The sequence below is a fragment of the Lodderomyces elongisporus genome, chromosome 1, assembly GCF_030384665.1.
Source record: "Lodderomyces elongisporus chromosome 1, complete sequence".
Lineage (NCBI taxonomy): Eukaryota > Fungi > Ascomycota > Pichiomycetes > Serinales > Debaryomycetaceae > Lodderomyces > Lodderomyces elongisporus.
In genome coordinates, this window is record NC_083673.1 from 1,154,602 (window position 1) to 1,176,426 (window position 21,825).

Genomic DNA, 21,825 nt, shown 5'->3' on the forward strand with positions numbered 1-21,825 from the left:
ATCAAGCACATGTAGTCTATTGCCCTGTTTAAAAAGAAAATAAAAAACAAAGAGAGAAATCAAAAGTGCTTTACATTGTTGTTGATGAATTTTTCAATTTTTTTTTTTCAAGCTTTTCCCGCCTTAACTCGCCTTACAAACCGCCTCAAGTCTCGAATCGATTTCGAACGATGCAATTAGATTAACCTAATACGAGGTGTGTGTGTGTGTAAGTATGTGTGTGTGTAAGTGTGTGTGTGTGTGTGGGGAGGGGGATGCAGTGTCTCCATAGTGTAGTGGTAGGGGCGTAATGGGTAGACAATACAAACATCAACGTCGACATCTGCATTGTCTTTCAATGATCGTCAATGTCCTCTATCAATGGGTTATGAACTCTAGAGTTTAATTGTAATTCATCCTACCCACAATATTAAGCTTTCCACTCCCACTTTTAAAATCTGACGCCGTGTGGAGCACACTACCTCTTGTTTAATTGGTCAAAGTGAATACAAAAATTAAAAAAAAACCAAAAAGCAAAGATTAATTCCAAAAGTCGAGAATTACATTTGTCTTGGTCTAAACCTCTTGCTCTGCTCTTTGGTTTTAACAATTGCTTCACACAAAGAACAAAAGGACAATTTGCACAAATACCGGGATATTAGCGATGCATTTTTTTTGAACAATAAAAGAAGTTGGAGCAATTTTGTAACACCAATATATATATTGTAGAAAAAGAGAAAATAAAAAAAAGAACAACAGTATTTGCAGATTGCTGGCGTGAGGTCTGTAACTATTGTTTGATTTTGTTTTTTGATGTTTTATATTGTCTTATTGTTTTATTGTTCGATTGTTTTAAGTTGATTGTTTCTTTCTTCATACAATTGACGAAAATTTTACTGTCTTTGCATGTTGAACAAAAATCATTCAAACTGTTACACCTAAAACCAGAATTTTTTTTTTTTGGCGTTTTTTTTTTTGGCGTTTTTTTTTTCCTTCATACTTTGGAGATTTGCACTGAGATGCAATTTCAATTCAACAAAATAAAAAGAAAAAATTAATTTCCGTTTGCTCAAAATCCGAAGCAAAATAGTTGAAGAAAGAAGCAAGCAAGTAAGGTGGTTTCAACGACTTGTAGGAAATTTGTTACTTGGTTGGTTGGTTGGTTGGTTGTTTTTTATTATTTTTTTTTAATTTTGATTTGTCTTTTGGCATTGGCTTTCATCATATCGTACTGTAACCATATCTCATTCTGCTAGCAGTAATTCCGATCCCCGCATAAGACTATAATACTCCAAGGACTAATATAGGGCCAAGAGATGAGGTTGGAAAAAAAAAACAGTGAAAAGAAAACGAGGCTTATCTAAATGCTCAATACATAAATCTGTACTGCATTTTTGTAATCGATATACGGCATCAATCACTTATTCAACATCGTCAATATTTGTTTTGTCAACCACTTGGCATATGTTGAACCAAGAGACGCAAAGGAGATGGACTTGAGTTGCCCTTCTTCCATGTCTTTACCTTCCTTCCTTTACACATATTCTGTATTAACAATAGCTATTGTCGTTTCAATTTTGTGCCCTAGTTTAAAGGAATTGCCGATACGAATAATTGTCTTTCAAAACAATTCTAGAACAAGAACCAAGAAATAAAAAATGAAAAGAAAAAAACACACACACACACACTTTCAACAAGATGTTTCATTGCTGCAAACACCATATGCCAAATTAATTACAAAGCGAACAACATCCTTCCATGTATCTCTTGTAGTAGTAGACTTGGGATATGGCACAAAGGATCCAGTAAATGTATTCATTTGTAGTACTGTTTTTTCCTTTTGGTTTTTCCACATACGCCAATGAGATGATTTTCATCACCATTGGTTTGTCGCAAACAAAGGTGTCTTTTGTCTCAACTTTGCTGTTATTTTTTTTGTAGTTGTTTAATTCTTTTACATCAAACAGAAATATAGGTATGTATATTCCACATAGAGACTACACAACCAAAACCACACCTAGTTTCATTTGTTATTTGTGATTTGCTGTACTTTTGTCGGTTTCGTTATATAGTAATTCCTTGCGCTTTGATTGGCTCAAAGTGAGCATGGCTTATATCCGTTCATTGTTTATCTAGTGTAGTGTAGTGTTGAGTGTTATGAGCAGAGTAGTTAATTCTGCACAGACATTATGGTTACAAGAGCTTTTTTTTGCTGGTTTGCAATTCAAAAAGAATTGTTCTTAATTTGTTTCTTTCTTACAACAAGAATTGAAGCTAATATTTTCCTGCTTCATAAACTATCTACTTCCAACACTCATCTCAAACCTGTACTCTCTAGCAGGATTCATCTACATTTCAATTTTTTGAAATTCATTATAAAAATTTACTCCATCACCCTCTCCATCCCGTTTCTCTTCTTGTTTTTAAAAAGAGCAAAAAGAAAAAACTGGTATAAACAAAAAGGATTAAAATTGTATCGAAAAATCAAGGTCCAAATAAAATATGCATAGGTTTATTTTTTTTTAAAAAAAGATTAAAAAGCATAATTCAGTATGAGGTATATTTTTCGAATAGAAAGAATTCTTTGATCTAGCAATTCTTTTCCCCTCCACTCATTCATCTCCAAAGTAAATGGTGCAGTGAATAGAATGCATTCGTATCAAAGAGCTAAAAAAGAAAAAGAAGAAGAAAAAGAAGAAGAAAAAGAAGAAGAAGAAGAAGAAGAAGAAGAAGAAGAAGAAGAAGAAGAGGGAAAAGAAACGAAGGAAAGAAAAAGAGATGAGAAAAGTGGTGCAATTGTTGAAAGTAGAATTCGAAAAGGCGTGTACGAGTGAACAAATTTATCTCTGTGTGTGTTAAAGCAACACTTGGTAGCGTCATACAGATGAAAGAGAGAAGAAAAGGAAATAATTTTATGGTCGTGTAGTTTTGTTCAAAAAATATCATGCTTTACAGTCAGAGATACAATTGCAATAAACGTAAACCTTACAACATGACCAAACAGGATAAACAAAGAGAGTCTCCAAACAAAGTAGCTTACATCAAAGACTAATGCAATTTCCAATTTCCCCAAAAACCAAAAAAAAAAAAGAAAAACAATGCAAAGTTCTTATATACAAAGCTATATTTTCAATTTACATTAGATTCTAGAAGTTGAAGGAGTGCAAAACCTTAGTTGAAGTAAGAATCTTAAATGATTCAATTCTCATCCAAAACAGAAAAAGAAACAAAATTTAAAGAAGAACATGAAAAAGAAAAAATATGTATAAAGATACAGTATTTGATATGATATAGAAGCTTCTTCCACTCCTGCTAATTCCTAGCTCTTTCCTTTCTCTCTGTCCTAGCATGTATATAGATGTTTGTATTCTTTGCAAAACCAATCAGTGGCGGTGTTTCAATACTCAAGAGGCTGCAAAACAACTTACTCACAAAAAAAAATGCATAAAAAAAATTAAAAAAAAAAAATTTGGATGCGTAGTTGGTAAACAAACTTTACAGCATAAATTTAATACAATCGTGATTCACGCGGTATTACTCGATTCAAAAAGTTCTTTTAACCAACACCAAACAACAATTTGAACATCTAACTGAATAGAAAGTGACAGAGCGGGAACAAAAAAGCATAGAGAATATTTCTTCTACATCACAACCTTGCCCTGTAGTGAATAAAATTACACTTTGTCTTTCTTTTCCTTTATTTTTTTATTATTTTTTTTTGATTCCTACTTTTCTTCGCTTTCGGTTTAGAAAATAAATGAGATTAGATTAGATTAGCTTGCATTGGGTCCAATTGAAAGTAAGTCACAACTTGATTACACAGAGAGCTTGTGTTTTTTTTTTTCATTGTCATTATCATTGATATTACCACCTTTGTTTTGCCTGAATAATTCCATAATGAGTACATCGATCACTAATCCAGACAACTACACACTACGGGACACACTACTCATATCACAACTTCTTCATATTAACAAAATTGCTACAATTGAAGACTTGGAAAAGACCGATCCCAAACTAATAACTAAAATTCTTGACGAGTGGAAAAACCACATCTCAACCCGACTAGAAGAGAAGATTATCAAAATCAACACATTGAACCAGTTGAAGGATTTGTATAAAAGATTTCTTGCGAAATATGGCGTTGGAGACACCGAAAGTTTAGCCAATGTGGTTTATTTCAAACGGATCGAAGAGTTGAAAAAAGTGATTGAAGAAAAGAAAATCGAGTTCAAAACAGTATTGAACCAGGAAAAGGAGAAAGAGGTAGAGGAGTAAAAAAAGTTAACAGCTGATTCAGCAACTCATACTCTTCTAGTGTCGTTTGTCATTCTTTCATTCTTTTGAAAAGGAAGACAAAAAAAAAAAGTAAGAGCAAACAACAACTGATTCTGTGATATATCTTTATAAAATACTTATGGCAGCTTAATGGTGTGTATTTTGCCAGTTCAATCATGATATTCAATTACATCTTCTCACAACGCTAAAGGATTGATTAAACCCACAAACCCACACACACTCAGACACACACACAGACACACACACACCATCGCACTCACTCATATAGGTACGAATGAAAATAAAAAAAGGAAAAAAAAAAAGAATTCAAAAATTCAAAAACAAAATAATAGAAAAAAAATTAAAATGAGTGCGAAAATCGCGTTTTGAGAACCATCTCGAAATTTAGCCAATGCTCATCAACTGGCTTCAAATCCGATTATCATCTTTATAACCTCAACCTCTCTTACTATTATCCACTTACGAATTATGGGTAAAAAAAAGAATAATTCTTCCAATGCTGCTCACGTATTAGAATCGTCGGTAGCTCCTATTTTGGAACTCAACTTCACTGACCCGTTATTCACTACTGCGGCTCATCCCACAAAGCCATTGCTCATCTCGGGTTTTGCCACAGGTCATCTCTATTGCAATTCATATAATGGCGAAAAGCTAGAGGAACTTGAACAAGTGAATAGAGAAAAAGCCATTGAACGCCAGCAAAAGGCTTACGAGGCTGGAACAATCACACACGTGAACAAATCGGTATCGCAACTGAAGAGTAAATGGTGGACGACATTCAATGATATCAAGGATGTGCCCAGCAAAGGCGAAGACCTGGTCAATGTCCAGACAAATTGGAAAACAAAAAGGCACAAGGGATCATGTCGACATGCAATTTTTGACCCTAGGACCGATTGCCTTGGAGACTACTTGTATACTTGTGGTACCGACAATATCATCAAGAAGGCTGCCACAGAGACAGGTAAAGTCGTGGGGAAAGTAGATGTGGTTGCTGATTATTCAAGCGCAAAGGACAAACTAACCAAATTGTGTCATTCAACTACACATCCGTTCCTCTTGTCTGGAACCGAGGACGGCCATGTTTTGGTCTATGATTCGTCAAACTTGGGCGGAACAAACAAAATCAAATTCAAAGTCGAACTGGCACACGATGACTCTATCAACCATATTCTTAGCATGCCTGCAGTATCACCATATCACTACCTCACTTTGGGCTCAACAACCTTATCACACATTGATATACGAAAGGGAATTATTACCCAATCTGATGACCAAGAAGACGAATTATTAGCAATGTCATACACTACGGATGAATTGAGCGAAAACAAGAACGATACGGTATTGGTGAGTCACGGCGAAGGTATAATCACCATTTGGAAGAATTCTAAAAACAAATTAGCCGATCAATTGACAAGGATTAAAGTGAACAAGACCGCATCCATTGACGCGATCGTACCAACCATGAACAATGACGATGAGAATGGAATGGCAAGTTCAGTATGGTGCGGTGACAGCGAGGGGCTTTTACATCGTGTAAATTACAAGAGAGGTAGAGTGGTAGAGACGAGGTTACATTCTGTAGCACGTGGTAAATCAGGCGCAGTTGATGAGGTTGGCGTATTGGACATTGATTATGATTATAGGTTGATCTCTGCTGGTATGGATAGTTTGAAGATTTGGTCAAACAGGTATTCAGATGACCAAGAAGAGGAGGAGGAGGAGGAAGAGGAGGAAGAAGAAGAAGAAGATAGTGTCAGTGGAACTGATAGTGGTAGCGATGAGGAAAGTTTTTCAGATATATCTTCTGTGGATTTTGATTCTGAGAATAATGACGATGGTGAAGAATTACTGGACAAAGAGCAATGGGAAGATGTAGAGGATGAAGATATTCCAGTTGGAACAGATGGAAGTACAAGAAATGAGGAAAATAAAGATAATACGAAATCAGAATATATTCTACCATTCAAACGAAAGAGAAGAGATTTCTCCGAGGTCATTACCAAACCAAAAAAGAAACTGATAGATATCAATAAGTTGACTAAACCATCAAAGAAAGAAGATGATGGAGATGACAATAACAAGAGTTTGCAGGAACAAGAAAAGGCAGAAGAGGTGCCCCAATTTAAGAAACAAAAAGTAAAGGAGAAGAAAGTTACTGCAAAGCAATTGAGGAATATGCAAAAACATGAGCATGGAATCAGGAAGTTTGAGGGATTATAAGATAACTATACAGATATGAAGGATTCAATTAGATGGATTACATTTTCTATATACGAATGATATTTAAAAAGCTAATATATATATTGACTTTGCATTTACTTTAGAATTTCTGATTTTTCTTTTTTTTCCTCAATTTATTATATATTTTCTGAATTTTTTTCATTTATTTTTATTTTATCTTTACACTGTTTAAACCCGAGCTCTACTTTCATATTACTCTTCGAGATATATATTGTCAATTTTCGAAACTATATCTGTATCACAATCTTATCAATGTATCTCTGATGCGAGGAAGTACCAAAGTTGTGCTTGGCTTCGTCTAGTGCTTAGTTTAGGTTGCGCAGTCTTATCAGTATTTACTTTTTTTTTTTTATTTTTTTTATTATTTTTTTCCTTTTCTTCTCTCCACAATTCTCCATCACTATCCGACAAATACAGCAAAATTCTTTATAAAGTCTGGGTCCTGGGTTTAGAACAAAGCACAAAGCATCACTTACATTAAGACCTACTTATAGACACTTTTATTTATATAAATTATCTCAGAGATTGATATTACAGGTATCGACTTATTGCCGTCATTGATATGGAGAAAGTGTTTACAGTCAACAATGTTGTGTTGAATCGACGGGGGCTGCATATTTTGGGAACACTCATTTTATCGTCGTATCACTTGGTATTCACTTTTCAATCGCCCACTACCGATACAAATACTAGTACAAATACTAGTACTAGTACTAATACAGCAACTAATTCTAATACTTCTGCCACACCATCATCAATAGTGGCTCAAAAGCCTCCACCACAAAAAGAGATCTGGATATGCTATCCAATAATTGAACGAATATCGAAAGCTCGCGGATCTACTTGGTTGAATAACAACCCATCTAATGATAGTAACGACCGTCATTCGTCGTCAAACTCGTTGCGGAAAAGTATAGGCTCTACAGCCCCGAAATTTGAAGGGTTTGACAATTATAGTGCTTCGCATATTAGATTGCAATGTAAGGACTTTACATACTTTTCTTTTGATTTCAAAAATGACTTGATATGCTGTGAGGTGTTTAATAAGATGAGCTCATTGATCACGAGGAGCAAGGTTGAAAACAGCAACAACAATAACAACAACAACAACAACAACAACAACAATAGCCTCAAACTGTTCTATGCGTACTCGTACGTGCCTAATAGTATTGAACAAAACCTACCAGTGAAAGGTTGGGACTTGTATGACCCTTTTGAAGAATACGACAGGCTAGGACTTCTACCCAAAGATGGAAAGTTCTGGCAGGTGACAAACATTAATGAAGATTACAAATTTTGTCCTTCGTATCCGCGGTATATGATTGTTCCCGGGTCAATATCCGATAATGTCTTGAAACATGCTGGGAAGTTTAGATCAAAGCAAAGAATTCCTGCCGTGGTGTACAAACACAAGGGTAATGTTAACGGGAATGTTATTGCTCGATGTGCGCAACCTTTGGTTGGTCTCAATTTGCAGAACCGATCTATACAAGACGAGAAGTTAATTGGAGAGATTTTCCACTCGCAAGAGTTGGAGAGAAACTCAAGAATCGCAGCAACAGCTGAGGATAGTGAGAATAATGATAGGGACAGCGATAGTGATGTCGAGTACCAGTCGCAACAGCCACAACGTAATTTGCTTGTTGACCTTCGACCAATCACCAACGCGATGGCTCAACATGCCTTGGGAGCTGGTACCGAAAATGTCGACAATTACAGAAACAAAAAATTGCATAGCGATGCGTATAGCAAAGACAATGGACATGGAAATGGTAACTCATTAAATACCACGCGACATGTTAGGCAAGTGGATAAAATATTTTGTAACATTGATAATATCCATGTTGTACGAGACTCTTTGAATAAGTTGACTACGATACTTAATGATCTTGATAAATATCTGCCGCCTCAAGCGTCGCTATTGCCGGCACAAAATCAATCGTCAAAGGTGTCCTCACAACATGAAGATGACCAAATAGAAAAAGAAAATGAAAAAAAAGAAGAAAAAGAAAAAGAAAGAGAAAAAGAAACAGAAACAGAAACAGAAAAAGAACAAAAACAAAGAGAAAAACAGCAGCAACTTAAACACCGGCTGATGAAGCAACTAAATGGTTCATCCTCGACTGCGCTTCAACAGGCATTAACAAAGACCCAGTGGTTGCATAGACTTTCCATTATCCTTCAATCGGTTGATCGAATAATCAAATCCATTCATTTAAACAACACAAATGTGATTATTCATTGTTCTGATGGTTGGGATAGGACTTCACAAGTATCTGCACTAGCGCAACTATGCCTTGACCCGTATTATAGAACAACAAGGGGGTTTATGATTCTTATTGAGAAGGAATGGGGTAGTTTTGGTTTCAAGTTTAAAACAAGGGCTGATCATGGTGGCTGCATAGGCGCTGTTACAAAAAAGGAAAAGTACACGTACCCTGGTCCCAACTCCGCCAATACTAGTACTAGTACTACTACTCCTACTAGTACTACTAATACAAACCATACCGAATTGGAACAATCTGAATCGGTGACTGGGGGTCAATCATTGTTGGAAACACAGTTGCTACCTGAAAATTCCACAATGTTGGACAGTAAACCACTCGCCGACTTTTCTAGTAATGCAGCTGCTAGCGTGTCATCGTTTTTCCAAAAAGCAGCCAAAGCAGCTCGCGATTTGAAGAACACGGCACAAAATGGATTGTCAAATTTTCCAGTAGACGAGTTTGGTGATTCCTTTATTAAGGATCTGGCTTCAAACAAGACGCTGTCGAGTATATCTTTTTCATCAAGCACATATAGTGGCAGTAGCGAAAGGTCACCAGTTTTCCATCAATTCCTTGATTGCATCTATCAGATATACCGCCAAAAGCCCAGTTGTTTTGAATTTAATTCACGTTTTTTGAAGAGGTTGCTTTACCATTATTATTCGTGCCAATATGGGTCGTTTTTGTGCGACTCGGAGAGGGAAATGAGGCAAGTTTATAAAGTTGATGAGTCTACAGTTTCAGTTTGGGACTACTTCAACTCAAGACCGCAAGAGTTTAAAAACCCTTTATATGCAGGTAACCAGCTGACACAAGCACAAATACAAGCAAAGATTGGCGAATTCGCAGTTGATGGCGAGGATAGCGACGTCGTTAACAATAATAGTGAGAATAACGGAGTAGTGTTTTTTAATTCTGCCGACGTCAAGTGGTGGTTTGAATTATATGGTCGCACCGATGAAGAGATGAATGGGCTATCAAATTCATTGGAACGTAAATTTGCTCGAATGGCAACAAAATGAAAATGAAATTATAATAAACAAACATAAACAAGAATAAACAAAAATTAACAAAAATATACTACATTTGCGTCTTTGTATTATTTTTTTTTTTTGGCTTAATAGCTCCATAAAGCTTAGTTCATGTTTCCATTTTGTCAAGTAGTCAGGTGATCTCTTGTTATAGCTATTGTTGTGCTTTATTTATTTATTTACTTATTTATTTGTTCTTTTTCTTTTTCATTATCATTTTCGTTTTCATTTTTTTTTTGGCTCTTTTGTACATGAATATTCCGATGTCGATAATGTCAACGAAGCGTTCTGCTAAAACTTGTGTTATTTTTTTTGTGTAATGTAGATCAAATAGATAAAAGAGAGAGATTACTGAAATCAAATGGGTAAACGAAAAATCAAGAGAGAAAGCGGAAAGCTACAAAAAAAATAAAAATGAGGAGCAAAAAATAGCTATTACAACCAGAATAAGATACACATTCTTTTTGCCTTTTGCCTTTTGCCTTTTTCCTTTTTCCTTTTTCCTTTCTTCTTCTTCTTCTTCTTCTTCTTCTTCTTCTTCTTCTTCTTCTTCTTACTTTTGGGTCAAATTGAATTTTCGCCAACTTGATATTGCAATGAGAGTTCCAACACTTTGGAATGTAGTATTCCTTCAACGTGGCTGTTATTCTATAGCAATATTAGGAAGTGGCACTCAAGGAGTTGATGGTAGACTTCCCCTTTACCCACAATCACATGCACTTACTGCCACAAATAAAGAAAATTTTCCTAAACATCTGCCCAACAGCACATCCGTTGCAATCACTGACCCATATGTGATCTACCAAAACTATATTCTGCTGGGACTTTTGGAAAAAGACGAGTCTCAGCTTCGCGTCATGAAAGAGTTTCAAAAACTATACCACCGAGTCATTGACTATACACCGCCAGAGGAATTGTCTATTAGATTGAGTCTCATCTTACGAGATATCGAAATGAGACAAATAGAGCATGACCGTTATGCCAAACTGCCCCTACGGTACTTGAGAAAATCACCAGAAAAGGAGAGAAAGTCAATGATTAGATTTATGACTGATGAAGAAGAGTTGCGCAATTTCGCATCACCGCAAGGACTATTAATCAATGGCGATGTAGGGTCCGGGAAGTCCTTGTTGATGGATATATTTGCTTCGTCGTTACCGCACAAGTCCAAAATGCGATGGCATTATAACAATTTTATCCTTTGGGTGTTTAATGAAATGCACACAATCCAACAACACCGATCCAGAACAATGGATAAATATTCGTTAGACCAGAAACATAGCTCTAAATATACAATGGAGAATGAGTTTATTTTATATGAAGTTGCACAAAAGATGATACAGAAAAATACGATTTTGATGCTTGATGAGTTTGTGCTACCTGATATTGCAAGCGCCAATATAATCAAGATTTTGTTTACATTCTATTTCAAGTTGGGTGGGGTATTGGTTGCTACTTCCAATAAACTCCCCGAAGAGCTTTACTCTACACAATTCCACAAGCTCAAATTCAAAAGCTTTGTGGGAATTTTGAATTCAAGATGTAATTCTATTGACATGAAGTCGGGAAAAGATTATCGTACATATTTTGCTAGCGAATCTACACAGGAACCATATTTGGTGGTGAAAAAGGATAATGCAAACGAAGAGAAAGAATGGGACACAATGATCAAAACTAAAGCCTTGGGTATATCACCAAATTCACTGGAGATGTCCAAACCTATAAAGGAACTAGGTCGGCCATCAAAAGTTACGGTTTACAATCGAGATACTCATATCCCACTCACCTTCCACAACGACACTATATGTTATTTGGAGTTTGAAGAGATATGTCAAGGTTTAACCTCGGCATCCGATTACATCACCATTGCGTCCAAGTACAGAACAATCATTCTTGACAATGTACCAATTATGACGACGAAAATGAAGAACGAGGCACGGAGGTTTATCACTTTGCTTGATGCCATATATGAAGCGCGATGTCAGTTTTTTATGAGGTCCCAAGTTGATGTTGACTACTTATTCTTTCCCGACGCATTAAAAGTTGAGGATGATAAATTCATTGAGTACTTAAAGATCCATCTCAAATTTGAAGGGAACGAGGATAGGTTAGAAGTTCAAGATGAAGAAATGTTTGCCAAAACTGCCATTGCTATGGAGAATCCATATAGGCCTAATATTGCCTCATATGATCAAGAGAATACCGAGTTTTACAGCGAGGAAAAAAATTATAGAGAAGGTGTAGCAAGAAAAAGCAATTATGCAAATATTAAAGTTTTTACCGGAGACGATGAAAAGTTTGCCTTTAAGCGAGCTGTGTCAAGAATCAGGGAAATGGTTGGTTCTGATATTTGGAGAAAACAAAGTCGTTGGGTCCCTATAGACGATTCGATGCGACCATGGGAGAATGTATTAAGCAAGAAAGAGGATTATATTAACCGTCAACAAAACTCCAAAATGGAAGATCTGATACGACTCAAACAGTTGTTGGAAGAAAAGTCTGTAAGTGAAATTACAAAAGAGATTAGTGATACTTTGCCGAGACAATATTCTCTGAATCAAACGATTCCGTTTCGGTTGTTTAACTCAAAGATTGCGCCCGTGTTCAGCAGTTTACTGCATTTTTGGGCTATGGGACCATGGAACAGCGAGCAAGGCAAAAGATTAAAGGATAGTATAGGCAAGTCCTGGATACGATCAAGTATTAGAAATGATAAATAGAGTATAGGGATGATAAATGATGGTTTAACTTTTGTATACAGGTAAGTCTTACAATCGATCTATTTGTCTATAAATAGTACTCTAGCTCTCATTTTTGTCTTGTCGCTGATATTTTTTCTTCTCTCACTCTCTCTCACTCTCTCACTCATTCTCTTTCTCTCCCCCACACACAAGCACTTTTTTTTAACGTCTCGTTATTATACATACATCATGATTCTGTATTTTTTTTTTTTTGCTTTGGAAAAGTGGAGTCAGGAATCAAAATCCACACATCCGTTTTTCTTCAACACTTCATATATCAAACCATCCATCGTGAACAACTCACACTTTAAAAATAATAATTTTTTTTTTCATCCTTGCCTTTATATTCTTTGTTCTTTACTTTACTTTTCCCTTCCTTCCTCCCGTCCCACCTATTTCCATCATTCATCATGAGCATCTTAACAGCAGAAAGATTAGTTAGCCTTGCATATAAATATCCACACCTCAAAGCAACCTGGTACCTCATTGCTACTGCTTGCTTGACGGTTGTTAACCAGCCACAGGAGATCCCCAAAGTCTACCATTTTGCATTACGTCAGCAATTACTTGAAGACCCCTCCCCCACAGGCACTTCATCATCTAGTTTGCTTACAGACTATCACCTTATAAGGCTTGCGCAGGACTCAATTAATTCGGCAAAAAAGTACCAGGATCTCTCAGCTGTTGGTGTTAATCTTCCTGACGTTTTAATTCCTCATGGCTATTATGAAGAACTTCCACTTGCATTCAAGTTTTCCAAAAACGAAGATATACATCACATGCAGGATGAGTTGACTTCGCGATTTAGAGAAGTTATTTTGAAAAGTATTGCTCTTAGTGGGTTACCCAAAGCAATCAATGCATTGATGATATTGAAAACTGTGACACCCTCAAATCTTAAACCTGGTGTATACCCAGAAAGACCATGCATTGTTAGACCAGGATATATGCCATCGGCATCCATTATCAGTGAAGATGCGTGCGGCACGAGCTTTGAAGATAACTCAGAAGACACAATCAATGGCCCAGTATCTGAGGCATCTATCAATAGACAACAAATAGTACAGGACTTGGCTAGGGGCTCAAGCTTTTGGCAAAAAGTCTATGGAAAAATAAGCGCAAGAGTTAAGAACCAAATGGCAACGGCATATCCCGACTTATGGGAGTTTGCTTACCTCCACGTGTATGCACCTTTGCTTAGCTTTACAAAGATTATCTCTGCAAAGGAAACATCGCTTTGCGTGGTTGCTTGCTTAATACCACAGGATGTGAACCCTCAGTTGAAAGGACATTTAAAAGGCGCAGTTAATAATGGTGCTACAAAGGAAGAGTTGGAGGATGTTCGAAATCTAGTGTTTAGTATATGTGATTGGAGCGGTGGTGTAAAATGGAAGAATGGTAAAGAAGGCGTAGCTAAATTGTAGCAGCTAGTTAATGGGGAATATAGAGATTTGGTCACTAACACATTAGTGGTTTTAAGATAAATTACGTATATTATTCTCTTTTTTTTTAAAAAAAAAAACAAAGCAAAATAAAAACAACATGAAAATACTTATATAAGTTGGTGTTGGCTTTATGCCTTTAAATATTTACCAATCATTGGTTTCTGTTTCAACGGTTACCCCGGATTCCTCTTTTCTTCCTTTTTTTGAATTTTGATTTGTGATTTTTTTTTTTTTTGGTTTTTCTAAAAAAAAAATTAAATTTAAAATTAAAAATGAGAATAAGAAATTCGTGTACAAATTCACACAAATCACAAAAGTAGAGACTTCTACCCCATAAATATCAGACACACATACACTGTGTTTGAACAAAGGACCGAGGCTTCACGATAGTAGTGCACAATCTGTTTAGACGATAGCTGATTTCAACTATACAACTGTGGACAAGTTATACAAGCTTTACCTTATTTTGAATTGTGCTATATTCTTTACTACTTTATACACAAAACATCGTGAAATGACTGTTCTCACACCGGAGAGATTGCTCCGATTAGCATATCACTACCCCGATCTTCATGATACATGGTTTTTAATGGCTACCGCGACATTGCTCGAGTTGAACTTGACTGATGATATACCAGCTATCCTCCACTTTGCTTTGAGACAGCAGTTGCTCGACTTTTGCAGCGACGAGGAAATGATTGTGCAAAATGAATACATGCTTAAACTTGCAGAAGATTCGATATTGTCCAGCCAACGGTGCGTGAAGATGTATCCCACCGGTGTCAAATTACCAGATATTTTGATTCCCTATACGTACTATAAAAAGATTCCTTTAACATTCAAATACACCAATGGCGAAGACGTGCGAAGAAAGCAACAGTTGATTGTTGATCAAATGAAAGAAGTGAGCTTAAAACTAGCGTCCATGGTTGGTTTGCCCAAGGTAATCAATGCGTTAACTATATTAAAATCAGCAACACCCAGTCGGCTTGTTGACGATTCAAATAAAAGAGGTCTTGAAATTAATATAGTTACAAATGGTGAGCAGAAATTGACTAATGAAAATGGTACAGGTCACACCGCCTCAAGTACTTCCTCCTCATCGCCATCGCCATCGCCATCTCCTACCATGACTAAAAACACATTAGTTGGTTCCATCACCACTGACTCGGTTAATGCTAAACAAGTCAAGTCCAATCTTATTTCAGGCTCAAAGTTATGGAACACAGTATTTTCCAATCTGTTAAGTGAAAAGATTAGAAAGCAAATGCTTAACGCCTACCCTGACTTGTGGTATTATGTCAACAATCACATCTATGCGTACTTGCTTGGCTACAACAAAATACTCACCGATAAGAAAACGTCGTTGGTGTTAGTGGCATGTCTTGTGCCTCAAGAGACCAATCCGCAACTAAAAGGATACTTGAAGGGAGCATTGAATAATGGGGCCACAAAGGATGAAGTTATGAGCACGAGAAATCTTGCTATTAAGATATGTGATTGGAATGAACATACTTGGAAAGAAGGCATTGAGAGCGTGCCCAAGCTATAGCTAGTTAAATAGAGACTAAAGTTATCAAAGAAAGGTATTTTACATGCATAGTATGGTTTAGTGATGGTAAATGTCGGAGCAGACACCTGGTCCAGCTCAATGTGTTTTTTTTATTAGCTTTATATTACTCTACCTCTCAGAATAAACAAACAAACATATATATATATATATATATGTATTAGAATAAGTATCAGTTTGTGCATTCACTTCTAGTGTTTTTTCATCATAATTGGATCCTCGACTGTCTCTTGATCAACAATATCTGCAACCCACAAAAAACAAAGAAAGCCATATACACAAATACAGCACCAAACACAGTTTTGGCAACAGCAGGTCCATCCTCGGGGTCATTTATCGATCCCATAAACGATTCACTATTCGTTTGAAACAAGTAACCAATGACTGAAAGAATGGCAATGCCAAATGCAGATGTGACAAAGCAACAGTATGCTTGAAATGTAGACACCACCGGCTTCATATTTTATAACTCTCCTGCTGTGCAATTTAATAGGGTAAAAAGGGGAAAAGTGGGGGGGGGAGGGGTAATTCTAGTGAATTGTTAAAGACCAGATAAACTATGATGTTTCTTGTGCTTTGTAAAGACAATGATATTGGTCAAAAAAATGATAAAAAGAACGAAAGATTAATTGAACAAAGGAATCTTTTTTTTTTCTTGTTTGCTTTATTTTACTTTGTTTTGTTTTGGTTTTCCTTTTCAAAACTTATCCTTGTCAGTTGTAAAATCTTATGCTTTAGTAAAGTTGAATCTCTATGTTTTGGTTGGATTTGATGTAGATTGCGTGTTTGTAATTTATTGCATTATAGCAGTTTATTGAAGTTGAGTTTGATGGTAGTCGAGTTTATCATTTTCTGTTCTCGTTTATATGCAGGTCTTAAATATTCTAATCATTGTGTCTATATGTATATGATTATTTATTCAAAATGTCTCAATTATATTCTCTCATTTTTTACAAAAATTCAATTCTCCTTTTTCATCCTCATCATCATCATCGTCATCATCTTTTTCCTTTCTCCAATGTTTTTCTTTACAATAGTTGTAGCTTTAGTTGGAAATTTTCAACTTTCTATTTCGATATTTATCGTTTGAAAGGACTTTCTTGTCCATGGCCTTATTATAGATTGACATACAGCAAGTTGTTGTTTACTTGCGACATACCCAAAACAAAACAAAACAAAAAAAAAGGGATGAAAATTGATTGAACAATAAAATTGTAATAGAACTGGGTTATAAAACTTGCATGAGATATTTCACACGTAAGAAGTAAACTTTAGAGACTATTGCCATGAAGAAAAGATTAGCTGCTTAATTCTTACTCAAGATTCTATTTAACTATTTAACTATGAAAATATTAAACTATTTCTCTTTTGTCTTTTGTCTTTTCACGCTTTGAATTGTCTTGTAAACATCCTTCAAGAAGCTCAATCTGTTTGCAACAGTGATTGTATCCTTGAGCCAATCAACATCAATTTGCATTAAAGACAGGAGACGATCTTGATCTCTACCAACATTACCACGAGCTGTGATATCATAACGGGGTGTAGTGCCTCCCACCAACGGTTGACAATCTTTATTGCAGCCAATTCGTCCCGAATTTCTACTGCTTCGTTCAGAACCACTTTTATTGGAATTGCCCTTCCTAGCTCCAACTGCTTCCTTGATAAAGCCAGAGTATTTGAACATCTCATCCAATGCATTCTCACACGATGGAGTTGAGGATTTAGGACGTAACTGCGGTGAAAATTCCGATGTAGATTCCAATGTATGTTCCGATGTAGGCTTTGGGGTCTGTTGAGGAGTCTGTTGAGGAGTCTGTTGAAAGTTTGGCTCTAACGAATGTCGACTAGTGTGCATTGATGAGGGTACCGGCAATGGAGTACTGGTTGGGCTTGTTGAAGCTGAGAGAGATGCGCGCGATGAACTCGACGATAAATAATTGGAGTCAGCGGTAGAAGCTTGTACAGTCGGAACTGGTCTCTGTGGTACTGGTGCGTTAATTGTTACCACTGGTGAGTTATCAGCAGTACTTGTGTTTGGACCTGCTGCAACATCGTCACCACCATCATTATCATTCTTATTATTCTTATTGTTTACGTCATTAATATCGGGGTTGACTACCGTTGGCGATGGGGATACCAGTGTTGAGAGCAGTAGTTGTCTTGTTGATTCTGAATTTGTGTTGTTTTCGAGTTTCGGTTGTGCATCCGACTCAAAACCCAATTGAGTATTACTAGTGTTGCGAAATTCGCTCTGAGTCTGTCCTTCTAGACTCTTGATAGTTTCCTGATCTTGTTCACCAATGAGTTGTGCTCCCAAAACAGCATATACATTAGCATCAGAACTTTCTCGGGACTCTAGATCAACCTTGTTATTATCATTCCATACTTTTGTGGGTGACTTTGTAGTGGTATCAGTTGATGAAGTGGCAAAAAAGGGAGTATCAGCGGTGGTAGTGGCAGTATCAGCGGTAGTAGTGTTAATAGGAGGGCTGGTGAATGTGGACGGCAGCGTGGCTGTGGGACTTTGCTCTCCTTGGAAATTAGATGCTCGGATACTTTCCAGTGCTAAATTCTTTGAAGATAATGTCTTAGATTTTACCGGAGACGGGGTATTGCTAAGTATGGTTGAATTCAATTTTTGGTACGTATCACTCGGTAGCTTTATTGTATGATTGTAAGACTTTTGAGATCTTTGCATCTGGTTAGTCGATGTATTATAGTTGAATTTAACAATCTTTGTAGGCTTTGGAGTCAGAATCGGTGAAGTTGTATAAGCAGGAGTTGTATCAGGAACTTTAACGGAAGCAAGAACTGAAGCAGAACTTGGTGCAGAATCTCGTGCAGAATCTCGTGCAGAATCTCGTGCAGAATCTTGTGCTGAACCTGGTACAACATCTGGTGCTGAATTTGAAGGGGTTGGGGTGGGACTCGCAGTATGTATTGCTGGTTGCGGACTAGGTGAAACTATTTGGAATTGGTGTTGGTAATTGGAGATTGGTTTTGCAGGTTTCTGACTAGAAGTGAATGGTGTTGACGAGTATTCCTCTAATGGGATGGTCAGATAATGTGTGTTGGGGAGTTTCAGCAAAGTATCTTTACTTTGCTGGAAATTTTGCACATTCAAAGAAGATTCAGCATTATGAGCTAATGGTGGGGGTGTTTGATTTGACTCTTTTTTCACTTTGGGCTGACTTTTTCGCTTTCGTTTTCGACTACTATTAGATGGCGGAGACTCTATGGGGAATTGGAATGGTCTGAAAATATCTGGATTCTGGCTTCTTGCCATTGCATATTTAGCTCGATTATATTTTAGCTTGACAAACATTATGGAAATGTGATGTGTTTAACTGCAAAAAAAACAACAAGAAAAAAAACACTATAATAAAGTAAAGTCAAAGAGTATATTTGAATCTTGGTCCCTTCCAACAAGAGCACTGGTTTTTCTCGCAAAGACTGTGTGATGTTCTATATCCAATGGTGTATATATGTATGTATAGATATACCTATCGTTCCAAGAGAATAAAGGCTGCAATTTGTCACTGTTCTATTTGGTTGTCTAAGAAGCTACCTTTTTCGTTTTTGTTTTCATTCTTTTTTTTTTTTTCTTTTTGGGTTACAAAAGTTTTAGATTCACCAATGTAAGAATAATAGAGGAGGAGGAGTAGGAAGAAGTGAAAACTAAAAAAATTAATCAAAATCAAAATCAAAATCAAAATCAAAATCAAAAGATCAAAAGGAATTAGAGTCACACACACCAGGGGGAAAGAAACAGGGTGAGATTCTTGATTGCGACTGCCCAAAATTAACATACACTAAATTCGCTAGATTCTTCTAAACTTGTTGTCACTTAAAAAAGCAGTGTTAATCAATCAGTCGTATTCATAAGCAATAACAAGAGACATTGCAAGAATGACCACAACACAACTAGTGCCTAATGATAACAGTAGTAAAGAGTTGATAGAGATTGCCGATCAGATCTCGAATATAATTGAGTCATTCATTGAGGTTGGAATTTTAGTCCATGATAATCAGGGTACGCCTCAGTCCAACGCGGCTCTCTCGTCCAAGATGCAACAGTTGACACGACAGCTTAAACATCTCTCGAACGTCGATCCTAAGCTGATTGAAGATTACAAGATCCCTATTGATGTTATTTCGTATGTTGAAGATGGAAGAAACCCCGATATTTATACTAGAGAGTTTGTTGAGGTTTCAGCGAAGCTGAATGCCAGATTGAAAGGTAAAATGCAAGGTTTTGCAAAATTGCAAGAAGTGCTTGGTGATAAGTTACAAACCGAATTCCCAAGGTTGGAAAAGGGTGTTGAAAATGTCAAGACCAGAACCTCTGGGTAATATATTGGCAATGTTGGATCTTTGCTTGCTTGTCTGTTTTTGTTTTTTCAATATTTTTTTTTTTTGGAGTTTTGAGTTTTGATTTCGGGACTAAAGTGCTTTTTAGCTTGATTGTTTGAGACATCTGCGTGTTATAGCTTTACAAAGGTAAATCACAAACACTCAAGTTTGTTAGGTTGAACATATGGACTGTTTATATTACCAGTGTCCACACCAAGATGTTTGTGGTGTTTACAATAATTTCATTTGGGTGTTTGAGAAATTCCTGTGTGAGGTTGTTGTTTTGGCATCACCGCAAGCTCGCTGACTTTATAATGTGTGTATTCTACCTCCCTGTCTTCCTTCCACCAATTCTACAATTCAAACTCTGCTACATGGTTGACATTTGGGGACAGGTAATTCAAATGGGAGTCATAATGAGAAATCTGTTTGATTGTTCATCGTTGGTTTCTTGTTATTACCAGTCCCCCTCCCTCACTTGATAGGAGGAAATTCCAATTTTTTGTTGATGCATCTACTGATAAGTATATATATATATATAGATAGCATTTGGAGTCAATGAAGTCATGTATATTGTCGTGTTAACAATAAGCTTCTTGAATCAGCTACGTTGAGCCAAAAAAAAAAGATGTTATTTACTTGTTCGTAATCTAGCCGAAACTCAAAAGCAGTTTTTCCTTTCTCTCTTTTGTTCTTTCTTTTGTTCTTTCTTTTCTTCGTTCGTTTCGTAATGCAAACAATGTAGACGACTACTTCTTTTTGGAACATTTCCGTCTTTGTTTCTTTTTTTGTTCTTTTTTTGTTTTTTTTTTCCAATTGCTTTTCAGTTTTTTCTTTTTCTTTTTTGTGCATAATAGACGTTTAACAAACTATCTGTCATCGCATTTTCAAGCGTTTTATTGATCATTTTAAGAAATGTGTCAAAAGAGGTATGGAGAAGGCTGGCTCGATAAACTGATTTTGATGGTTTGATGTATGGTGATTTTGGTGCGCACAAACTCTAGTCTGGTAGAAACACAAAATTTAAAAATTACAGAAAGTACAAAATTAAGAAAAAGAAAAGACTGAGATGGCAGACAAGAAGGCAGGCAGAATAATTATCCGCCATTAGAAGCTAGCGAGGTTTCTTGACATGTGAAAGTAATTGTTGAGAGGCAATTTTTAAATTGTTCTTGTAGGGTGTGGGCTTATTAGACACATGGCTGGTAGAATAGTTGGCTGGATGTGTGGCTCTAAGTTTTGTAATTTGTCGCAGTTTCTTTGCAGATAAAAGTGGTGGTGGTGTTGGCAGTAGTAGTAACGTATTTGTCACTGTAACCATGTCACTATTTTTTTTTCCATGATAAATAAATATTTACATGTTACAAAAGTATAAAAATGTATACTTGTTGGTGTTCACCCGGTTAGGGTGTGGTGTTTGGTGAGACAAAAACAATAGGAAATAGGGTAAATTCTATCAACTATTGAGTAATTTTTTTCTATTCAATGGAATCTGATAAAAGTAAAAAGGAAAAGAAAATGTTCTTTCAAAATATATGACGTGGCCGTCGATCATTGAAAGCTTATGATGCTTAGTTGCAATATGCATTGGAAAGAAAAGAATAGAACAACAAATTTCACTGCTTGTAACGGATATCAGTGGGAGTGCGTTAACGGATATGTAGTAAGTGAAGATGATGAGCAAGATGAACAAGATGTACAAGATAAAGAAACGCGTTGCTTGTTTGAATGTACCACTTGCTATGCGAGAGAGATGGAGAGAATATATTTGGTAACAACAATGAGATAGAAGTTTGTGCAGTTACATTTAAAAGCAATGTGCCAATAAAAATTTAAGAATTAGAAAAAAAAAAAGAGCAGAATGTGGAATATAATTGTTGTTGTTCGTAGTTGTCA

At 36.3% G+C, this 21,825-nt stretch overlaps 9 protein-coding genes across 9 annotated transcripts; 7 read left to right on the forward strand and 2 right to left on the reverse strand. All coding sequences in view use genetic code 12, as the record gives it.

Moving 5' to 3' along the window:
• Positions 1–3,876: 3,876 nt before the first annotated feature.
• On the forward strand, positions 3,877–4,257 carry PVL30_000421 (uncharacterized protein; the record flags this gene model as incomplete). Its single annotated transcript, XM_001527860.1, has 1 exon — positions 3,877–4,257. One exon carries the CDS (start codon positions 3,877–3,879, stop codon positions 4,255–4,257), a length of 381 nt encoding a protein of 126 aa, XP_001527910.1.
• Positions 4,258–4,746: 489 nt separating this feature from the next.
• Positions 4,747–6,501, forward strand: JIP5 (WD repeat-containing protein jip5; the record flags this gene model as incomplete). Its single annotated transcript, XM_001527861.2, has 1 exon — positions 4,747–6,501. The coding sequence occupies one exon, from the start codon at positions 4,747–4,749 to the stop codon at positions 6,499–6,501; it is 1,755 nt and encodes a 584-aa protein (XP_001527911.2).
• A 583-nt stretch (positions 6,502–7,084) lies between these two features.
• YMR1 (phosphatidylinositol-3-phosphatase ymr1) lies at positions 7,085–9,811 on the forward strand (the record flags this gene model as incomplete). The annotated part of the gene is made up of 2 exons (XM_061119165.1): positions 7,085–8,470; positions 8,660–9,811. The coding sequence occupies 2 exons, from the start codon at positions 7,085–7,087 to the stop codon at positions 9,809–9,811; spliced, it is 2,538 nt and encodes an 845-aa protein (XP_060975148.1).
• A 370-nt stretch (positions 9,812–10,181) lies between these two features.
• Positions 10,182–12,540, forward strand: PVL30_000424 (uncharacterized protein; the record flags this gene model as incomplete). The annotated part of the gene is made up of 2 exons (XM_001527864.2): positions 10,182–10,185; positions 10,484–12,540. The coding sequence occupies 2 exons, from the start codon at positions 10,182–10,184 to the stop codon at positions 12,538–12,540; spliced, it is 2,061 nt and encodes a 686-aa protein (XP_001527914.2).
• Positions 12,541–12,971: 431 nt separating this feature from the next.
• Positions 12,972–13,985, forward strand: PVL30_000425 (uncharacterized protein; the record flags this gene model as incomplete). Its single annotated transcript, XM_001527865.1, has 1 exon — positions 12,972–13,985. One exon carries the CDS (start codon positions 12,972–12,974, stop codon positions 13,983–13,985), a length of 1,014 nt encoding a protein of 337 aa, XP_001527915.1.
• A 535-nt stretch (positions 13,986–14,520) lies between these two features.
• Positions 14,521–15,558, forward strand: PVL30_000426 (uncharacterized protein; the record flags this gene model as incomplete). The annotated part of the gene is made up of 1 exon (XM_001527866.1): positions 14,521–15,558. One exon carries the CDS (start codon positions 14,521–14,523, stop codon positions 15,556–15,558), a length of 1,038 nt encoding a protein of 345 aa, XP_001527916.2.
• Positions 15,559–15,781: 223 nt separating this feature from the next.
• Positions 15,782–16,036, reverse strand: PVL30_000427 (uncharacterized protein; the record flags this gene model as incomplete). The annotated part of the gene is made up of 1 exon (XM_061119166.1): positions 15,782–16,036. The coding sequence occupies one exon, from the start codon at positions 16,034–16,036 to the stop codon at positions 15,782–15,784; it is 255 nt and encodes an 84-aa protein (XP_060975149.1).
• Positions 16,037–16,933: 897 nt separating this feature from the next.
• Positions 16,934–18,901, reverse strand: PVL30_000428 (uncharacterized protein; the record flags this gene model as incomplete). The annotated part of the gene is made up of 1 exon (XM_001527868.2): positions 16,934–18,901. The coding sequence occupies one exon, from the start codon at positions 18,899–18,901 to the stop codon at positions 16,934–16,936; it is 1,968 nt and encodes a 655-aa protein (XP_001527918.2).
• A 584-nt stretch (positions 18,902–19,485) lies between these two features.
• Positions 19,486–19,929, forward strand: NUT2 (RNA polymerase II mediator complex subunit; the record flags this gene model as incomplete). The annotated part of the gene is made up of 1 exon (XM_001527869.1): positions 19,486–19,929. One exon carries the CDS (start codon positions 19,486–19,488, stop codon positions 19,927–19,929), a length of 444 nt encoding a protein of 147 aa, XP_001527919.2.
• Between the last annotated feature and the right edge of the window lie 1,896 nt (positions 19,930–21,825).